General features: G+C 45.7%; 1 protein-coding gene across 1 annotated transcript in view; it reads right to left on the bottom strand.

Annotated features, from left to right (window-relative positions):
• The window catches only part of pcp4b (Purkinje cell protein 4b), a 101,926-nt gene extending 80,726 nt beyond the window's left edge, over positions 1 to 21,200 (bottom strand). The window contains exon 1 of the mRNA XM_078560318.1: positions 21,042 to 21,200. Coding sequence (XP_078416444.1) covers positions 21,042 to 21,050 — 9 coding nt within the window. The 5' untranslated portion in view covers positions 21,051 to 21,200. The remainder of the gene's footprint in view (positions 1 to 21,041) is intronic.
• Between the last annotated feature and the right edge of the window lie 587 nt (positions 21,201 to 21,787).

The following is a 21,787-nucleotide window of genomic DNA, read 5'->3' as shown; positions in this document are numbered from 1 at the left end:
CCAGAGAACGCTGATTTAAGGTGATTGGCATAAGAACCAGGGGGACATGAATATTTTACGCAGCGAGTGGTTAGGAGCTGAAATGCACTGCCTGAGAGCGTGACAGAGGCAAATTCAATTCCCTTTCAAAAGGGAATTAGATAATTATCTAAAGAGAAAAAATTTGTAGCACTGCAGTGAAAAGACAGTGAAGTGGGACTAGTTGATTTGCTCTCGCAGGAAGCCTGTGCAGACACAATGGACCAAATGGCCTCCTTCTGTGATTCTGTGTAACCATTCTATGATTTTATGATCACCAAGACTTATGATGCTTTTAAATCCAGCTCTGAATGAGTGGCTTGAGGCTTACTCTCTCGCTCTGCTGCAAAATAAGTCTGGGTATTTTCAACCCAGAGCCAAGGGGGCGTGAGTCCACAGCACAAACCTGGCTGATGTGGGAAATGGAAATCTCGGTGCAGCAGGAGGTATGTCCTGAAACCAGAGCATTAAATCACAGTGGATAACAATCTCTTTGAATGCTGGCTATATTAAAATCACTTAATCTTTCTGACATATTTATGATTTCGTTGCACTCAGCTGATAGAGAAAATCTTCCCCCATTACTGGGGCAAACGTGAGAAAAACTGTTTGCGTCTGAGCTAGGAGTGGCTTTTTGATGCCAACACTGAGAAATGAGCCCAGCAATGGTCGTGATGTTAGCGAGATAAACACTTCATGCTTTTGTACGACATATTCCTCTTCTGTTGTTTTAATGGATGCAAATGGGTTACATGTTCGTCTGCTAATAATTCCAAATCATTTCTAGGCTATTGAGAGTAAAAATATTCCACTTTGGCACTGGGATCCTGACACATATGAGTGAGAACATAATATAAAATAAGATAACTTAACATATCAGGGAATTCAACCTAGAGTGTGAGTTCAGACAGTGATTTTGTAGCACCTATTGTTATCTGAGCATCTTGATTGATCACAATTTGAGCGCAAAATTCAGGTTCACACTCCGGTGCAACAATGAGGGAATACTGAAATGCCAGAGGTGCCGTCTTTTGAGTGTGACGATAAACCGAGACCCTGTCTACTCTCTTGTATGAACATAAAACATCCCACAGCACTATGGGGGAGGGGGGAGGGGGGAGGAGGAGTGAGGGGGGGTAGTGATGGCATAGTGTCATTGTCACTGGACTAATAATTCAAAGACCTAATGTAATGCTTGGGGGACTGGGGTTCATCTCCCACCACAGCAGATGGTGGAATTTGAATTCAATCAATAAAAAATCTGGAATTAAAAGTCCAATGATGACCATGAACCCCATTGCCAATTGTCACAAAAACCCAGCTGGCTTGCTAATGTCCTTTAGGAAGGAAATCTGCTGTCGTTACCTGGTCTGGCCTATATGTTACTCAAGACCCACAGCCATGTAGCTGACTCTGAAATGGCCTAGCAAACCACTCAGTTGTATCAAAAACTGCTAGAAAGTCAATAAGGGTACATGGACTGCAGTGATTCAAGAAGGCAGGTCACCACCACCTTCCAAAGGATTAATTGCCAAGGTGGTGGTGAGCTATCTTCTTGAATCGCTGCAGTCCCTGTGATGTAGGTACACCCACAGTGCTGTTAGAGAGGGATTTCCAGCGTTTTGACCCGGTGGTAGAGAAAAACAGCAATATATTTCCAAGTCAGGATGGCGGATGGCTTGGAGGGGAATTTCCAGGTGGCAGTGTTCCCTTGTGTTTGCTGCCCTTGTCCTTCTTGATGGTCGTGGTTGTAGGTTTGGAAGGTACTGTCTAAGGAGCTGTGGTGAGTTCCTGCAGTGCATCTTGTAGATGGTACACACTGCTGCCACTATGCATCGGTGGTGGAGAGAATGAATATTTGTAGATAGGGTGCCAATCAAATAAGCTGCTTTGTCCTGGATGGTGTCAAGCGTCTTGAGTGTTGTTGGAGCTGCACACATCCAGGCAAGTGGGGAGTATTCCATCACATTCCTGACTTGTGCCTTGTAGACGGTGGACAGGATTTGGGGAGTCAGGAGGTGAGTTACTGTCCGCAGAATTCCTAGCCTCTGACATGCTCTTGCAGCCACAGTTTATATGGCTGGTTCAGTTCAGTTTCGGTCAATGCTAACCCCCAGGATGTTGATGGTGGGGAATTCAGCAATGGCAATGCCATTGAATGTCCCTTGTAGACCACACTTCTCTTCTAAATACCCTCTCTAGGGATGGCTCCACAGATGCCAGTCATTCACCCAAGAAACAAAAAGTTGATGGCACTGAAGGTGGCCATTTGGTCCATCATATCCATGCCAGCCAAAATAGAGCTATCAATCATAATCTCACTTAACAGCTCTTCATCTGTAGCCATATAGGTTACAGCACTTCAAGAGCACATCCAAATATTTTTAAACATGTTATGAGGGTTTCTGTCTCTACCACCTTTTCAGGCAGTGAGTTACAGACCCTCACCACCCCCTCAGTGAAAAGACTTGTCTTCAATTCCCCCTAAACCTTCCACCAATTACTCTAAATCTATGCCTCCTGGCTTTTGATCCTATTTAGGGCTGCCAGTTTCATACATATCAATTAAATCTCCCCTCACCTTTCCCTGTTCCAAAGAAAACAACCCCAGCCTATCCAATCTTTCCTTATGGCTAAAATTCTCCATTCTTGGCGACATCGTCATAAATCTCCGCTGAACGACACTAGTGTGATCGGGTCCTTTCTGTAATGTGGTGATCAGACCTGTATGCAGCGCTCTATCTGTGGCCTAACTAGTGTTTCACTCAGTTCTAGCATAAATTTCCTCTTCATATAAAGCAAAGTATCCCGTATACCTTCCTAACCCACCTTATCTACTGTTCCTGCTACCTTCAGTGGACCTTCTGTTACTCTACACTTCACAATATCCCACAAATTATTTTGTATTCCCCTAGGTTACCATCCCCAGAGTCCATTATTCATAGAAACATATAAACATAGAAAATAGGAGCAGGAGTAGGCCATTCGGCCCTTCAAGCCTGCTCCACCATTCATTATGATCATGGCTGATCATCCAACTCAATAGCCTGCTCCCGCTTTCTCCCCATATCCTTTGATCCCTTTCGCCCCAAGAGCTATATCTAACTCCTTCTTGAAAACATACAATGTTTTGGCCTCAACTACTTTCTGCGGTAGCGAATTCCACAGGCTCACCACTCTCTGGGTGAAGAAATTTCCCCTCATCTCAGTCCTAAATGGTCTACCTCGTATCCTCAGACTGTGACCCCCTGGTTCTGGACTCCCCCACCATTGGGAACATCCTTCCTGCATCTACCCTGTCTAGTCCTGTTAGAAGTTTATAGGTTTCTATGAGATCCCCCCTCATTCTTCTGAACTCCAGCAAATATAATCCTAACCAACTCAATCTCTCCTCATATGTCAGTCCCGCCATCCCAGGAATCAGTCTGGTAAACCTTCGCTGTACTTCCTCTATAGCAAGAACATCCTTCCTCAGGTAAGGAGACCAAAACTGCACACAATATTCCAGGTGTGGTCTCACCAAGCCCTGTACAATTGCAGCAAGACATCCCCTGCTCCTGTGCTCGAATCCTATCGCTATGAAAGCCAACATACCATTCACATATAAGCCAGAGCTCTAGCTAATTTTTCAGTGCACGACAGGCTAGGCTTTCCAATGCGGGTGTCCAGTAGTCACAGTGTGCCTCAGAGGAAGCAACTGAAATTGGTTTTCCTCTGCTATGCCTAGGTACTACAGCTATACAGTAGATGGAAATAGGAACACAGGGAAACAGGCCTTTCAAGCCTGATGCTGTGCTCTGGGTTGATTAGGTTCTCAAATTGTCCTGGGGATACAGGGGACAGTGGTGGTGGTTAAGAGAAAGCACCTACCTCCCTTGTAAGAATGTAAGAAATAGGAGCAGGAGTAGGCCATTTGGCCCCTCGAGCCTGATCTGTCATTCAATAAGATCATAGCTGTTGTTATTGTGGCCTTAACTCTACTTTCCTGCCTGCCCCACGGCACCCACCACCACCACCCCACCCCCCCACCATAACCTTTGACTCCTTGTAGATCAAAAATCTGCCTAATTCAGCCTTAAATACGCTCAATGGCCCAGCCTCTGCTACTCTCTGGGCAATTGAGTTCCAAAGATCAACAACCCTTCAAGAGAAGCAATTCCTCCTCATCTCTATCTTGAATGGGAGAAGCCTTTTTTAAACTGTGCCTCTTTCTATATTCCCCCATGAGGCGAACCATCCTCTCAGCATCTACCCTGTCAAGCCCCTTCAGAATCTCACATGCTTCAATAAGATCACCATGCTTCTACTCTCCAACAAGCATCGGGCCAATCTGCTCAACCTTCCCTCACATGACAACCCCTTCATCCCAGGAATCAACCTAGTGAAGCCTCTCTGAACTAACTCCAATGCAACTGTAGGCTTCTTTGTCCCCAATATCTCCCCAGTCCGTCCAGTTAACAGGGGTTCAGGGACAGGCCATAGGACCAAATTCTGATGGGAGCTTCTCTGCTGGGGTGCCAAATGGGTCCAAACAAGGAAAAAGAGGACAAAGGCCAGGAAACACCAAAGCAACCACACTGTACCAGGCACAGGCTCCTGAGCTTGCCACATGAAATGGTAGCACAGCACAATGGAGATGAAGAGCTGAGGTAATGGCCCTATGTTCCCCCACTTTTTTCTTTGCCCTGTGCCTGTTCATTCATTCCCTTTCCTAACACAGGATTGTGAAGCTGCCACACCCTCACTGCTGCCCCTCACTGAGATCAGCAAATTGAGGAAAAAATGAGGGTCAAAACTGGGACTTTTCTGCTCTCCATGACTCAAATTTCTCCCATATATAATCCTTTTCTAGGGCATGTTTTATCTATCTTATGATACAACACTGCCAACGGTACCAGTATCAGCCTTTGAATGTTCCACTATTATTATCAGGGTTTTCCTACACACGACAAGAGTTTTTCCCTCCATGTTTTGACAGATTTTCCTGTGTTAGGCTACATACCTCCAAGAATAAAGCATAGAAATAATAGGCTCAATTTTCCTGGCCCCATGGAGATAGGATTGGAGACAGCGGGGGTCTAGGGAAAGCAGCAGAAGTCCTTGGGATGGCCCCCATTGCAGTCCTGCCTCTGGGGTACAAGTGGGCATGCAGGAACTGAAGTCAATTAATGTCCCAAACAAGGGCCATTTTCTCCCAGCGCTGCAGCTTTCCCTGTGACTCACTAGCCTCCCACTGCGTCAGGAGCCTGGCCATGCTGCAGAAAGCGCCTATCGCTAGGGGGTGCCAGCAGGATGTAGGTGCTTGAATTAATTAGCAGCATCATGGGGGCTGCAATGCTCGCGTGAGTCAAGGAGCAGCCACAGGAACTCTCCTAGAGACAGATCAGCCCTCCACCCTGAGGCTCCTCGCACTACTTTGTCACCTTTCTCACCACTGAAGAGGGAGGCCTTCGTGAGTGCCTCCATTTTGAGGCACCCCTTAGGCCTTCTTCCACAGCAACGTCCAGCTTGCCTAGTGGGCCAACCGCCCGAATACTGCTGCTGGGCCTCGCGCTCCACTGTCCGTCTGCCTTCCTCAATTGGATGGCGAACACGGAGTTGGCCAATTGAAAGAAATAAGGGCAAAATATTGCGGATGCTGGAAGCCTGAAATAAAAGCAGAAAATGATGGAAAAGCTCAGCAGGTCGGGCAGCATCTGTGGAGAGAGAAACAGAGTTAACGCTTCGAGTCGATTATGGCTCTTCTTCAGAAGGCCGCCTCACATAAACTTGCCCCATGCACAGGCTCGGGACCTGAATGTGTTCCTGATGCCTGGGTCTTGACACCCATGGGAAGATTCAGCCCAATGTCTGCTTAATTGGTTTTCCTTTCTATTAAACAGAAAAGGAATACAATCTGACAGGACTATTTGAAATTGAAGGAAAGTCTAGAGGGAAAACATTTCTAATCAAAGTACTTCCCTTGACATGCAGCTTGGCCCATTTGGTAGGTAACCTAACCAAGCTATAATATTGAGCCTCCATAAGAAGAATATGAGCAGATAATGACACACCAATGCCGTACTGAGGCAGTGCTGAGTTGGTGGAAGTAAAGTCCTTCAACTATCATGTTAAACCATCTGTTCCAATGCTTCAGGCCATTAAGAAAAAAATAATTCTATTCTTCAAAGCAAAGAAGATTTTTATGTTTGGCTAGCATTTCATAAACAACACCATCAACTGAATCGTCATTCAATCCATGGGATGTTGCTGTGGGCAAAATGGTTGTTGTGTTTTATCTGCACAACAATGGCAACTACACTTCAAAATAAATCACCATTAAGAGTTTTGAGGTGCTTCCAAATGATGTGATATGGTCCTAGTCTTCACACAAGTCGTAATTCCCCTTAAGTGAGATTCTATGATTCTTTGAGGCCATTACTAAAGAGTTGAACAAAAGAAAACATGGCAGCTCATTTATTTTCCTGTGATAGATGATTCTTTTCCTATATGACATAGAACTACTGTATTGTTTTCGGTGATTTACATTGTTTGCGTTTTACTCTTCCGGAGATGGGGGTGTCACCAGCATGGGCAGCAACTATTGTCCATTCCTAATTGCCCTTAGAAGGAGGTGGTGACCTACCTTCTTGAACCGCTGCTGTCCATATGATGTAGGACAATATCCAGGCTTGGACTGCCAAATGGCAAGTAACATTCGTGCCACACAAGTTCCAGGCAATGACCACCTCCAACAAGAGAGAATCTAACCATTGCCCATTGACATTCAATGGTATTACCACTGCTGAATCCCACACTATCAACACCCTGGGGGTTACTATTGACCAGAAACCGAACTGGACTGGCCATATAAATACTGTGGCTACAACAGCAGGTCGGAGACTAGGAACACTGAAGCGAGTAACTCACCTCCTGACTCCCCAAAGCCTGTCCACCATCCACAAGGCACAACTGAGGAATGTGATTGGATACTCTCCAATTGCTTGGGTGAGTGCAGCTCCAACAACACTCAAGAAGCTTGACACCATCCAGGACAAAGCAACCTGCTTGATTGGCACCCCATCCATAAACATTCACTCCCTCCACCACTGACGTACAGTGACTGCATTGTGTGCTATCTACAAGATGCACTGCAGGAACTCACACACCTTCCAAACCCACGACTGCTACCATCTAAAAGGACAAGGGCAACAGACAATGGGAACACCACCACTTGGAAGTTCCCCTGACTTGGAAATATATCACCGTTCCTTCACTGTCGCTGAGTCAAAACCCTGGAAATCCTTTCCTAATAGCACTGTGGGTGTACCTATACCACATGGACTACAGTGGTTCAAGAAGGCAGCTCGCCACCACTTTCTCAACGGCAATTATGAATGGGCAATAAATGCTGGCATTACCTGCAACACCAACATCCCATCAATGAATAAAAAAAAATGCTGTGCTGTTAGGAACAGAATTCAAGGATTTTGACCCAGTGATATAGTTCGAAGTCAGGATGGTGTGTAACTTGGAGGGGAACTTGCATGTGGTGGTGTTCCTTTGCACCTACAGCCCTTGTTCTCCTAGGTGATAGAGGTCAGGGGTGAAAGGTGCTGTTGAAGGTTCCTCGGCAAGTTTCTGAAGTGGATCTTTTAATATGAGGAATTTGGTTACAGAAAATTGGGACATGATTGCATTGGCTCCATCTCATCACAGATGCAATGGCTCCTCTGGAATGAGAAGTACCATTAAACCTGGTCTACTGGTCGCACTGACAAAGAGGTTGCATTAAACCAGCTGCCCCAATTGCAGCATCCGTTAGAAAGAAATGACTTGTCTTTGTTACAGCTGTGTCATAGGATGTCGCAAAGTGCCTCAAGGCCAAATAAAGTATGTTTGAAGCGCCTTGTTTGGTGGAAACACACAGCAGCCAATTTGTACAGAACAAGGTCCCACAGACAGCAAGGGAGATAAATGATCAGATAATTGTTTTGGCCATGTTGGTTGCTAAGTCCACAGGGAGATTAAATAATATCATAAGCTTTTCAGGTGATTAATTCAGTTTGGATTTATTGGGATTTGTGCAAAATTCATGGAACTTGCATCTGGATCAGAAGCCAAAACATTGCCATTGCCGAATCACTGTTATGATATATCAATTTGAGTCAGAGAATTTACTCCTAAATACTGTAGCAATGATCCAGCCTGCAGTCAGTCTTCAGCATGGAGTCTCTAAGTGAACAATGAGCTGCTACATGTATGTGGCTGTATGTAAAGTTCTTTTCAGTATTATGGATCAGTTATTCACTTGTTATTAACCATTGAATTAATCCTAGCTTTAGTTAATTAATCCTAACATTAGGACCCTACAACCTTCCTACCTCTACCCCGATTAAGTCTGTGGTGGGTGGGTCTGTGGATGGCCTTCCCACTTCACCTCCAAAAGAGACCCTTAAGTGGGCAAATAATGCCCACGTAAGGTCCCCATCTTAACACTGCTGGTATTAACCCAATGGCATGAAGGGGGCTTGCCACGAGGGGAACACAACAAACAAATTTTGGTATGTTTGACTGCGGGCTCCCAGCGGGTTCCCTCATTCAAAAGCACTCAGTGCTTGATTGAGGGACCCAGCATTTGGAAGTTGGTGGGGGAGAGAGGGGGGTGCAGCTGATAGGCGCCCACTGCCCTTTCTGCTAAAAACCTCCCTCATCCTCCCCTACGACACCTGCATTGCGAACCCATCCCCCCCCCACCATCACTCACCTGTGTCAGGGTCCCTCTGCGGTCTGATTGACCGGCAGCTCTTGAGGGACAGGACTTCCACCCCTGGAGACTTTGATCCTGAGGGAAGGCAATGGCCAGTTAAGTGCTAGAGTAGCACAAAATGTGGCGGGTCTTCTCGAAAAGCGGTGTTGCAGGAGTCTTGCCAGCGCTCCAGCTGGCGGCTGAGACCTCCGTCACCTCCACTAGATTCCACTCCAAACCTGTAAGAGGAATGGGGGTTGTAGTTGCAGTGCCTCTGGGTCTGTAACATGACAGGGAGAAAGAACAGAAGTCTCAGAGAGGGGAAATTCTACACAGAAGTGGTGGGAGGGCTGTCTATGGAAGGTCCAACCCACCACATCTGCTTAGGGACATTCGCCTACCTCCAACTCAGCCACGAGCAATGCCCGAGATACCCCAGATTCAATAAGGAGGTGCATAGTCTTTGCCACCTCCCTCAGCAGAACCCGCAGCCACACACTAGCATGAAAACAGCCTTGCCAGTGCCCATCAAGGTCATCATGGCCCTCAATTCTACAACTCAGCCTCATGCCAGGCAGGTGCAGGTGACATAGCAAACTCCCCCGTACATGGTCCATCTGGGAGGTGACAGGCTGAAAGGCAAATACATAACTTTCTCTATTAGCAGAGAGAAGCTGCATTAACGGGCACACAGCTTTGCCAGGGTAACAGGGTTCTTGATGGTGCAGGGAACCATCGATTGCATGCGCATGGCTCCGTGGATCCCCTTTGTCAAAGGAGAAGTATAAGAACCACTGGGTATACATCTACATTAATGTGCAGTGGGTGTGCGACCATGTAAGCCCAACATGTCAGTCAATTCCCACTATCCTGGCAGTAGCCATGATGCCTTCATCCTGAGGCAGTCTGCCATTCCCAACGGCTTCCAGCCAACAAGAAGAACCAGACAGCGACTACCCTTCCAAATGGCTGTTGAGTCCTGGAGACCACCCGATTACTTGAGGACAATGGGTGTACAATGGAAGCCATGCAGCTACAAGAAACATTATGGAGCTGACCATTGGTGAGCTTAATGACAGTTCCAATACATGGACCACTCATGTGGAGATCCTACAGTGCTCTCTAGACTATATCAAAGTTCAAGATGATCTGCCGCGACCTTCACAATATCATTGCCATGAGGATGCAGCCATTCCCACCAGGTATTCCGAGGCCACCTCAAATGAAGGATGAGGGAGAGGAAGTGGAGGAGGAAGAAGAGGAGGACACAAGGATGAGGCATTTACGATCCCCTCGCTTCCCTCAGGAGATTGTCCTTCAACATTAGTGACTCCCCACCTTCCCATCCATCTGGGAAGCCCCAACATAGCATCCAGCTGTCGAAGCCCCTACAACAAAAAACCCTTTTATAAACCTTTACCTAGCAACACATCCAATGAAACAAACAAAAATGAATTGTTTACCTTTATGCATTCCTTTAGTGTCTTTGCCTAGCCTCATGCTCCTATTCAGTGCTACCCCAGCGATTGCAGCATGGTTGGTGAAAGGCTGTTGACTTTCACTAGCTGAGATTGCAGATGGTCTTGCAGGAGCTGCTTTGGGCCTTGAGGGCCCAGGTTTGGATTGCACCACCTTGGTATGGGTGGCAGTAGTCTGGGCTGGCTCACTGACAGGCAACAGTAAGGGCTCTGATGGTGTGGCTGTGCGGGAAGATAAGTGCTATCGTCCTGAGAGAGCAGGTCCATGCTTCCGGGGGTTACTGCCGCTCCCCTGGGGCAGCACCTCAGCAATTCTAATAATCTTTTGGACCACAGATTGCTGGATTGGTGCGATAACCTGGCTGCTCCATTAAGCACTGATAAGTGCAGCCATGATGGCAGCAGTCTGAGCCTGCATGGCGGCAAACATGGATCTCAGGATCTCAGCCTGAGCTTCCACTGCAGCACTGAGACATTGAGTGGTTTTCGCCTGCGATGCAATGGAAGTTGAGACAACAGTCACCAGACGCTGCCTTGTGGCTGGGTCTATTAGGTTGTCATGGTGATGGCAACCACAACTTGGACTGGGCTCCAAGCTCTGCTCCCTGCTCCCTGCCAAGTTGGAACTTGATTCCTCCATGCTCTTTAAACTGTGATAAGTGGCCTGTCTGATAGGCCTGTTATTGCACCAAGGTCTCAACAAAGTCCTCATCTGAGTCTCCTATAGCCCAACTCGCCCTCCAGGGAGCTGGCACACCAGCTATCCTTTCCCCCCCAACATGACTTCAAACCCAGTCTTGCACGGTGACTCACCAAGTGCTGACCCTATGCTACCCTCCAAGGTGCAAGCAGCACCAGTATCTGAGCCGGTGGCTGTGGATGTCAGATCAAGTGACAGTCCTTTTTCATCACTGCTATTGTTTTTGCTCTCACCCTTCCTCATGAGGTTGCAATCACTGACCAGGCGACAATTTTTAGGTATTTGAATGCAAAAGTTCAAAAGGGGGTGGGGGTAAGGGTAAGGGAATGGGAGTGGTCTGGAAAGCAAGAGGTCCATGATCTCACCATCTGCAGCTTGCCCATCATCCAGATGGCAGCTAAAGGGTGAGGTGGGGTTTTTATATCACAAGGCAGGAACATACCACTACCCTCAATGTTCTCAGCGACACTGAATGCTACAGGCGCTGTCACAGTTGGCCCCAAGATGCAGAGAGCCAACTCTACTGTCAGGCTTTGGTGAGACAGCTGGTTCTGCTCTGCTTCCTCCTATTGTGTGCGATCTTATCCTGCAAGAGAGAGGGTAAAACGTCAGTGAGTGTGATTGGGTAATGTGCTAGCTGAATAACTGGAACAGCATGCAGGTTGCAAGAGGTGCGTGTGAGTGGAAGGCATGTAAGGGTGAGGGTGGAGCATCTGAATGTTAGGCCTGAGTCCTGAGTGCAATGGAGTGCTGCTGAGTGACTGATAGAGGTGTGGTGCATTGAGCAGCCAGTGAGGTTGGTGGCATGCTGGCTAGGAGATGTCATAGGAAGATACATTCACTGATCTTGCCCATCTGAATGGGCCCATTAGACTTTTTCTGGTACTGATGCCATGTCCTCAGGACCAGATTCCTTACATTGATTTCTCTGGCCACCTGCTCCTATTCCCTTCAGAGTGGGGGATGGTTTCTGGAGGGCCTCTTGTCATTCATGGAAACATGGCCTCTCTCTTCTTGTTAACCTCCATCACTAAGCCCCCTCTAGCGCGACATCCGTGAATCAGGGATCACTCTCTCTTCTCTGGTGCTCTATTTGTTTTCTTTCCTCTGGTTATCAGAAGCAGCTTTCTTCCAGTTGGTGCAGCACCCTTTTCAGATGGGCAGACTGCCTTTAAGTGCTGGAGGCTAGCTGGAAGATGTGCCAGCCTCAAATGCTGTTGGGCCCCATGTTGAGCATGCAGCCAGCCAGCAGTGTAGGAAGCAGCACATGTTTGCACACTGGCTGCCTCAATAGAACCGCGTGTGGGCTGCAGATTGTGACTCACCCGCCTGAAAGTAAGTGCAGATGAATTTTTAGCCCAAAGTTTCTCCTTGGATCCTTCCCTGCAGCAGCAGGACAGGAAATAGGAACTCATCGAATGAAAGATCTGAAGTACAAGTCAATGCAATGTGTTTCAAATGAGGAGTATCATTTCTCTCTCTCTCTCTCTCTCTTTCTATCTCTCTCCTTTACTGATTTTCCCTCCAGTTTTCTCTCTTCCCTCCTCAAGGCATTGATTTCTAATTGTGATGGGTATTAGGTCTCATCTCATACTTTGCCCAAATGGTTAACTTCATGTGCAAATCTGATCACTGTCAGTAGCTTCTGAAGCCCAGCCCAAACCTGTCCTTGCCCCATCACTATAACTGCAGTAACCCATAGATGAGACCAGGGTTAGGGTTTGACATTCAATCGTTCATGAGCAGCAATTTCTTCCAATTAGATATAAAAATAGAAAATGTTGGAAATACCCAACAGGTCAGGCAATATCTGTGGAGAGAGAAACAGTTAATGTTTCATGTCTATGACCTTTCACCAGGACTTCGACCTGAAATGTTAACACTCACCATTGATTCCATCCCAATGGAATGGCCATTGTCTGAGGCTGGACCAGAATTTTTTCAGCCTCAGGTTCCCATTGAACCTTAAGCTGAAATTTAAACCCCATGCTCCCTCCATCATAGAGGCCACCCATTTCAACAAATCTCTGCTCCTTCCCTCTGACTCAACTATTCAGTGATCTCCTGACCTGCCTTTCATCTTCCACCCTCCATAAACTTGAGCTCATCCAAAACTATGCTGCCCATATTCAAACCCACACCAAGTCCTATACACCTATCACCCATGTGCTTGCTGACACCTACAGCGACCACCAACGCCTCAATGTTGACATTCTCATCCCCATGCAAAATCCCTCCCTGACCTCACTCCTCCCTGTTCTGTAACCTCCTCCAGTGCTAAAAGTCACCAATAACTCTACCTTCCTCCAATTCTGGACTCTTGTGTATCTCCCAATAACTGTGCACCCAACATTGGAGTTGTCCCTTCAATCATCTTGGCCCTAAGCTCTGGAATTCCCACCCTAAACCTTTCTTGACCATTCTCTCATCATTTATGATCTTATTTAAAACTTTTTTGGTCAAGCGTTTGGTCAGCCCCCTCTTCTCCTTCTTCAACTTGGTGTCAATTTTTGTCCTAATGGATACACTCCTTGGGACATATTCCTATGTTACAGGTGCTATATAAATGCAAGTTGTACTTGAACGTCAGTCCAACTATCGGCATATAGCTGTTCCTATCCGATTTCCTACGGTCGTTATGTTCTTCCTACAAAAATGCCTAAACACGCAGATCTGATGCTAATGCAACTCTGGCAGACATGTATGGTCACTCCAGTAAAAATAAGGCAGGCATAGTTATTTCCCTTTTCTTTCCATTAACTCTAATTTTGCAAATAAGCACTTCAGGAGGTAATACAGAAAGCTGCTGAAACACTGACAAAGCCCAAGTCATTAGGGTGCTTTAAATCAAGCTCGCCATGCCCTTCACTCTCCAGTTTAAAACTGGCAGCCAGTAAATCAAGACAGCACTTTTTTCCCTTTTAAAGGTTTGTGCTGAATGTGTACACCAGTTAAATAAAGGATCCCTGATTTGTGTGTAACTATTAATGGTGCAAGGCTTGTCTGTCAGAGACTATAGCACAATAGCAATAACCTCCTCTTTAATTAACTTCCGCCCACCACCCACGTCCTCCCTCCCCCGGCTCTATTTCAGATCTATATCTTATTTGGCCTTACTGTTAGCATTCAGGGAGACCAGCTAACTCAGCACAAACCCAATGTTAAACCTTGGATTCTTTAATAAAAGCAAAGTACTGCGGATGCTGGAGACCTGAAATAAAAGCAGAAAATGCTGGAAAAACTCAGCAGGTCTGGTAGCGCCTGTGGAGAGAGAAACAGAGTTAAAGTTTCAAGTCCAATACGACTCTTCTTCAGAACTGGACTCTTTAACCTGTCCCTTTATGGCTTAAAATTGTTAACATTTTTCTGATGCGATCTCACTGCTGAAGCCCAAAATTCTGGAGTTCCTTCCCTAAGCTTCCCAGCCTCGCTATCTCTCACTGCTCCTTTTTGATGCAATGTTAAGCCTACTTCCCTGACCAAGCTTTTGGTCACCTGTCCTAATATCTCCTTTTGTAGCTCAGTGTTGAATTTGATAACACTCCTGTTAAGCGCCTTGGTATGTTTTTCTATGTTAAAGGAATAATATAAATGTAAGTTGATGTTGCTGCATTTACCTTCAAGGAACAGGCAAAAGGGTCCTACGTGAGAAGAGTGTGGGCAGGTTTAGTCCGGTTCCCAATCTGCATGAGAAACACAGCTCCAGATGGCTTGTAATTCAATACAAATGGAATTTACATTTATATAGCACCATTAACTTAATATAAACATCCCAAGGCACTTCACAGGAACATTATTAGACAAAGTGACACAGATCACCGAAGGAGATGTTGAACAAAGGGGAGTGGTTTTAAGGAGTGGTTTAAAGATGGGGGGCGAGGTAGAAAGGTTTAGGGAGGAAATTCCAGAGCTTAAGGCTTAAGTAGTTGAAACCATGACCACTAATGGTGGAGTCAATGCCGGACCTTGAGAGGTGTAATTGTGGCAGAGTGGGAGCCCTTTCTGTCCACGTCTGTAAACATGAAACTCTTTACAAATTACAAGGAAGTGCTCATTTGCACAGCTTCAACAGGAACATCATACCTGCAGAATCCAGCCACTCCCGCCCTGAGTTAGAATGTCGGAGTGGCACCATCTAATGGTTTTGTGGCATCCTTCCATCTCATAAGACAATGGCTTTCGCCATGAAAAAGCTCTGCAGCAAAACTGAAGTGTCCTCTCAAGGCAAAATTTATGGAGACCCTGGGCTGCCCAAATGTCAGGGTCTCCCCCTTGACCTCCCTGGTTAAGTCCAAAGGAATGAAAAGCATTTTGTTTGGCATCGACTTGGTTGCAGGAGTTGCCAGGAAGATGACATATTTAGACGTCAGTTCATCTTTGGGCTCTGCTCCAGGTTTTTTTGTCAGGGTTTACTCCCTTAGCTTTCATCCCTCCCAAGATATCCACAAGGCAGTGGAGCTATTCGCCCATAGGTCGGAGTTTGGTTAATGAGTGTTGGGGCGCGTCCACGTGCCAGTGAGCCTGCACATTGCATGTCTGGAGGCCAAACCTCCTCTGAGTTCCTCTGCAACTTTAGTCTGAGTTCACGAGGGACCCAGTTTCCATGTGTCACAACAAGGAGGCATAGCTGAGGACTTGCCAATAGAAAGGCTGTGTACTTACACATTTGGCTCTCATTTTCGTATTGCTGCTAGCCAGCAGTGTAGACTGAAAATAAAAAGCAAACTAGCACACAAAATTGGAAAGCATGCTAACTCTATTCATCCACAGAATAGATGTACCACCACAACCTGTTGGACGCATCCCATCCGGAATATCTAATGGTAGAGAAAAAATAAATGCTCTCTCTCTCTGAAGGAAAGGCTTGCATTTCTATAGTACCTTTCATTACCTCAGGGTGCCCCAAAGTGCTTTACAATCAACTTCTGAAGAGTAGTCACTGTTGTAATGGTGGGAAACATCACAGCCCATTTCTGCACAGCGAGCTCTCACAAACAGCAATGAGATAAGGACTGCATTATCTGTTATAGTGATGTTGATTGAGGGATAAATATTATCCAGGACATAGGTACAACTCTTCTTCCAAATCTGAGATCTTTTATATCCACCTGTGAGGGCAGACAGTCACTCCATCCGAAAGTTGGCACTTCTGGAAGTGCAGAATGCCCTCAGTTCACACTGGATTGTCAGCCTGCATTCTGTGTTCAGGTCTCTGGTCTCTTGAACCCATGAGCATCTAGCTCAGAAGCAAGAATCCAGTCTACTTCTTGAACGGAAGGAATCAATTTTCTTCTTAAGACCTGCAAGGGAACTGACAACAGCTCAGTGCTGTGTTGATTTCCACTGAGACCCTACGAGGGCAGAATGGTCTGAACTTCCCCAAATCTCTTCCAGACAACTGAGTGGAAGTTGTGCCCATGGTCCCTTCCACCAAACACTTAAAAGACTGAATGGAATCGGGAAAGGAACCTTTCACCCCGCCCTCCTGGATCCCAGGAATTTCAGCTTCCAATTCCACAGCTGAGCCTGCCATCTCAGCTTATGCATCCTCCTCCCACCAGGAAATCTCCAGAACCTGGGAGGTCTGTATACCCATTGGTGCTGTGAGGCCAATTCGCTTTGTCCTGATGTTCTGTGGGGCGCCACAGGAGAGTCACTAACACATTTTAAGAGGATTACACCCTCTTAATTATGTTTTATCAATACCATCCTGATCTTGCAGCATATTGTTGCCTTGAACCACATCTTATACACCAAACCTTGAGGCAAGCTTGGAGAGGCAGGAGCTACTAGAGCTGAGCAGCAACAAGCCAAACTGCGTCAACAGCATGAATAACACAGCAGTAACTTCATGTATTATTTGGCGATTTGATCTCAAAAAGTGTCTGACTCTTCTATGCGTCTAATACTGATGATGTACTGCTCCTTTTCCTCTCAGGAAATGAGCTGCTAATAATGGAGATCCCATCACATTACCCAGGTCCTTTCAGGGGACCAAAAAATAACACTGTGACTAAAACATTCGATTTCTTCCAGTTTCTCACTGCTGCATATTCCTGCCCGTCATGGGCAATCTCTCCATGACAATATCGGCATGAGAGCCTGTTTGATGTGTCTAAGCTGTCCGACACCAGGAATTTCAATGAGGTTCACAGCTCCTCGGGGGCTCCCAATTCTCTAAACATCACCCAAGTCTGTGTCTAGGCACCAGGGCCTGAAAAATCTCTGATTCTTGCAAACGGCAATGCATTTTGGGACGGGACCCATCTATGCCCTTTGCAGCCTTACGTCAGGAATGGAGATGGCACTGGCAGGATATCAGCTCCGGAATCCTCACCGGTTCGGGTTCTGTTGTGCCCAACATGTTACACTCTTAAAAAACAAAGGACTTAACAATGGTAGAAGTAGAGCCTCCAAAATAAACATGGATTCCCTGAATCAGATGGCTTGTAAAATGACCGGCCCTTCTTAGAAAGGGGCCAATTACCCTTTGCTTCAGGAACCATCTACCAGACCTATGGAGCAACTGCCCACGGCTGCATATTCTGGCCCACAGCGACCTTGAGGGCAACCCCAGTATGCCAACATTAGCTCAGGTGTCCGCCATCAGGGATAGGCAATAAGTGCTTGGTGCAGATAAAGCCCTGCATTGCCCTTCTTGTGGTGGCAGAATGGCATTGCAGATTTTTGGAGCCCCTAGTGTCAGGAAAGAGTTAAACTGTGGTTGGCATCACAGCTGAGTTCAATCTTTTCACTTGACTTTCATGCCTATGCACTTTCCAACAGGGCTCATTGCATTAGAAGCAGGGCTGGGCATGTTGGACGAATTTCCTCAACCTGAGAATAGAGAACTCGACACAGACCAGATGTCCAACCCTGCACATTGCAGTGTGCCTGGCTGAGTGCTATACAGTGTGGGGGAGGGGAAGAGGCATTTTGACCCTCTCGGCCACTGAAGGAGCTTCCAAAATTAAAGCTTTTAACTAATTTGCCCTTTAAAGCACCAAATCGCCAAGTTTGAGGTCAGCCTCTAGGCTCAGAGTTTCATTTTTGGCTTTTCTGTCATCCCCTGAATTCCCCAGCTGATTTTCAGCTCCCTTCTCATTATTCCCCTAATCCATCTTTTCCCTTCCAGCTTCCTTTCTTCTCTGTTCTTTACGACTCAACGATAATTAAGCAACGATTTCTCTATTATCCTGTGATGTCCCACAACAACTGAAATATTTACAGATTATAAATGTTTAATTTCTGTGACCATCTGTTGGACTCACTCTGGACTGCTGCCGTGTTGCACACTGCTTCTTCTATGCACCAATTTTCTGCATCTTTGGGTTTCTGCAACGCTCTTCTTACTTTCCCCTCCCCTTCTCTCCTCCCCTATTTTCACTCTCTTCCCTTTCCCTCTCTACTCCTTATGTTTCTCATTTCCCTTTTTCCCTCTCCTCTCCTCCATCACATTTTTTTCCCTCTCCCCTCTTCTCTTTTCCCTCTCCAATGTTCCCTTCACCATTTTCCCCTCGCCTCTCCTTTCATCTCTCCTCTCTTCCCCTCATTTGAATGTGCTGACTCATGCTCTTCCCCACTTAAGAAGCCAAACTTTATGTGTAAGTCTTGACAGAGCTAACTGGTGGATGATTTGACCATGGCAACACAACCATGACTACAGCTTTGACATTTCATAGACTAATTTTCATACAGGAATCACTGGCTAATAAAGGGAAGCAGGTCAAATCCCTACTGATTGTTTTCTTTCCCTAGTCCAGCTATAACAGAGTAAATTTCCAAGGGTCTTTTTTCTTTCTGGGATTCGTATGGCTCTTCCCCTAAAGCTACAGTGAGAGAATCCAGACAAGAACTCATTCTCCATTATTTCAGCTCCTAACCGAAGCTCAAGCTATGAACACACAAGTGTACAAAAAGGGGAGTAAATCATGGTGTAGGCTACATTCACTCTTCAACTCTTTCCTCTTGTGTATCCTTGATTTCTGTCACCCCAACCACTGGTGGCCTGGGCCCTAAACTCTGGAACTCCCATCCTATACCTCTCCACTTCTCTATCTCGCTTTCTTTCTTTAAGTTGCTCCGTAAAATCTACCTCTTCAACCCAGCCTCTGGTCGCATATCTTAATATCTCCTTATGTGTCAAGCTTTGCCTGATAACGCTCCAGTGAAATGCCTTGGGGCCCTTTCCACAACACAAAACATGCTATATAAATGCAAGTCGTTGTTGTTGTTGTCAACCTACCCCCATCCCCACTGCACCTGGCCCCGTCTGCACCTGCCCCACCCCATCCCACTGCACTCCCCCCCCACTCCCCCTGCACCCCCCAACCACTCTCCGCCCCAGTCACACAATCTCTTCAGAAAGAGAAAACAACTAGGACAATTTAAGAACCTTTATGTCAATCATGACAAAGGGCATGCTTCTTGCACTAGCTTCTGTGAAAGTGGAGCACCTTTTCTCTAGCGTACATCCTAACTGGATAGCAGCTGATACAAGGACGAGGATATTGTGCACACCTCATGAACATTTCCTTTGATACAGATTGACTCGAATCAGGTGGTATAAAAGAAGGGGAACCTCCAACAATTCAGGATATAATAATCTATTATTCATTACAGATAGCCCAGCAAAGCATTGACTCCATTGTTTCATCTCTAAACATAACCTGTTATTGCACAGAGTGAGCAAACTACACATCAGGAAGGGAAAGTGTATATCAAGCAATGAGAATTCAAAATCACACACAGTTCTTTTAGTCAAATAGCAAAAAGCCTTTCTATCACAAGATCTGCATCTTTTCGAAGCTTGTGTTCTTACCTTCAGTTCATCAGACTGTTTCAAACAGAAATGGAATGTGAGACGGGGAATTCGCTATAAGGGCAGCATTCTTAAAATTAGTAGTTAATTGTAAGCAGCTAAATTTCTGGCAAATTTCCAACGTATGATAGCTCACTGGGTCTCTAGTAAAGAATTTTACGCACAGTTGATTCTCTATGCATTGCACATATACGTTGCTCATGTTTTTCAATCACATTCTGCTATTTATGATCATTTTTAACATTTTAATGTTTCTGTTTTTTATGCATGTATTTTTGACCTCATGCTGCTTTGACTTTATGTTGCTTAACATAATCCATGTTTGTTTTTTTCCCTTGTTTTGTACTGTGTTAGTTAGCATTTCTGTACATTTTCTGTTTTCCCTCTGCTTCACTACATCAGCCTCTTTACCCATTTTCTTCTCGCTATCAGTTTCCCGCACTCTCAAGTATTCTCCCTCTCTCTCTCTCTCACACTTTCTTTCATCCCTCTTGCTCTTTAGTCTTGCTTTCTCTTTTTCACACTCCCTTGTAAAGTCTGACTTTCATTTACTCTATCTTTTTTCCTTCCTTCTGTCTACCTCGATCTCCTTACTTGCTTGGTCACACTACAGCTCTCTTCATTTCTCAGATCCCCCTTGTACCTCAGTTTTGTTTATCACCGGACTCAAACACTGTCTCACAGCTTTACTGCACTTTTTTTTAATGCATCTCATGGTATACTTCTGCTTGCATGCACCTAAATTTCTTATTTAAACAAAATGCCTCAGAGCAGAACAAAGCTATGCCTGAGCGACACAATTATTAACATGAAATGCCTTCGTAAAGTGGAATCCATAATAGAAATTCACGCAACACACTGAATTTACAGAAAAAAATGAACACTTGCAAAAAAATTAAAACAAACCAGGAAGTGCTGGAAATACACAACAGGTCTGTGAACGTCTGACAAGAGATTAAATCAGTTCATGTTTTCTTAAACCATTGAGGTCTGCATCTGAAAAAAAATAACCTTCTTTTAATTCTTCTTTAAGATGTGACTGACCTCCCTGGGTATATGTAGAATGTTCTGTTCTTCCTTCAAAAAGGACTTACTTATCCATAGTTTTGTTCAAAATGAAACTGCGTTTAGAATAAATCAGTGAAAACACCAGTGAGTTTAAACATAAATGCACAGCCTGAACTTGGGACCTGCAGGAAGAGGCTTTGTACACCATACTGGGCTAATGCAGAACAATTAAGTATGCTTTACATGCACAAAAAACAAACCTCGAGTCATTTTACTTATAAGCCTCACCTCGCTCATGGTTAGACTGCAAGTGTCTCTCTGTGGGGGGATTTTATTTGTCGCTTTCTCTCTTCAAGGTAGTTCAGGTTCACACTCTGCTGGTGTCGGGAGCTCAGCAACCAGCCCTCTGCGATACCAAGCCCTGAAAGCAGATCCTTTTAAACTCAGGCAGAACCTAATGTCATCACACCTTCGGGGGAGCCAATGGAAATTGCCGTTCTAAACTTCAGCAACCCTAGTCTGACACACTCTCATGCCACCCAGTGTTTCAAATATTAATAGAACACTTCAAGGTACTAGCTCAAGCTCCTTGCTCTCCCACACTCGTGGTAAAAGAAGGCAAGCCCCCATCAGTATTTTGAAAGACCTTTTTCTCTGAAGGCTAAACTCTGACCTCTTAGGCACAGTAAACAGAATGCGTTTCAGCACAAGGAGGATTTTTGATCCTCATACTCTGCCCGCTGTGAGCTGTCCCCGCACTGTTTCCACATATACGAATCATATTTGTTATCAAACATGAAAATGGGCAGTTTAAGGTGGTTTAGTTGGCTATGTGTTCCACCCAGTGCGCTACTGATGGCTATGGATCAGGAAGGTCATAGTTGCCTGCTGCATTAGCTGATTTTAACCAGAATTTTACAATCAACTGTATCTAGTTTACCATCACGCCCTCAGGGTAGCCCATTCAAAGGGGTACTTCTGATATGAAGCCAACTTTTCATTTGATGACACTGCGGTGAAGCACCTTGGGACGT

The sequence above is a fragment of the Cetorhinus maximus genome, chromosome 16 (genome assembly GCF_964194155.1).
Source record: "Cetorhinus maximus chromosome 16, sCetMax3.hap1.1, whole genome shotgun sequence".
NCBI lineage: Eukaryota > Metazoa > Chordata > Chondrichthyes > Lamniformes > Cetorhinidae > Cetorhinus > Cetorhinus maximus.
This window is presented reverse-complemented; position numbering and strand designations above follow the sequence as displayed.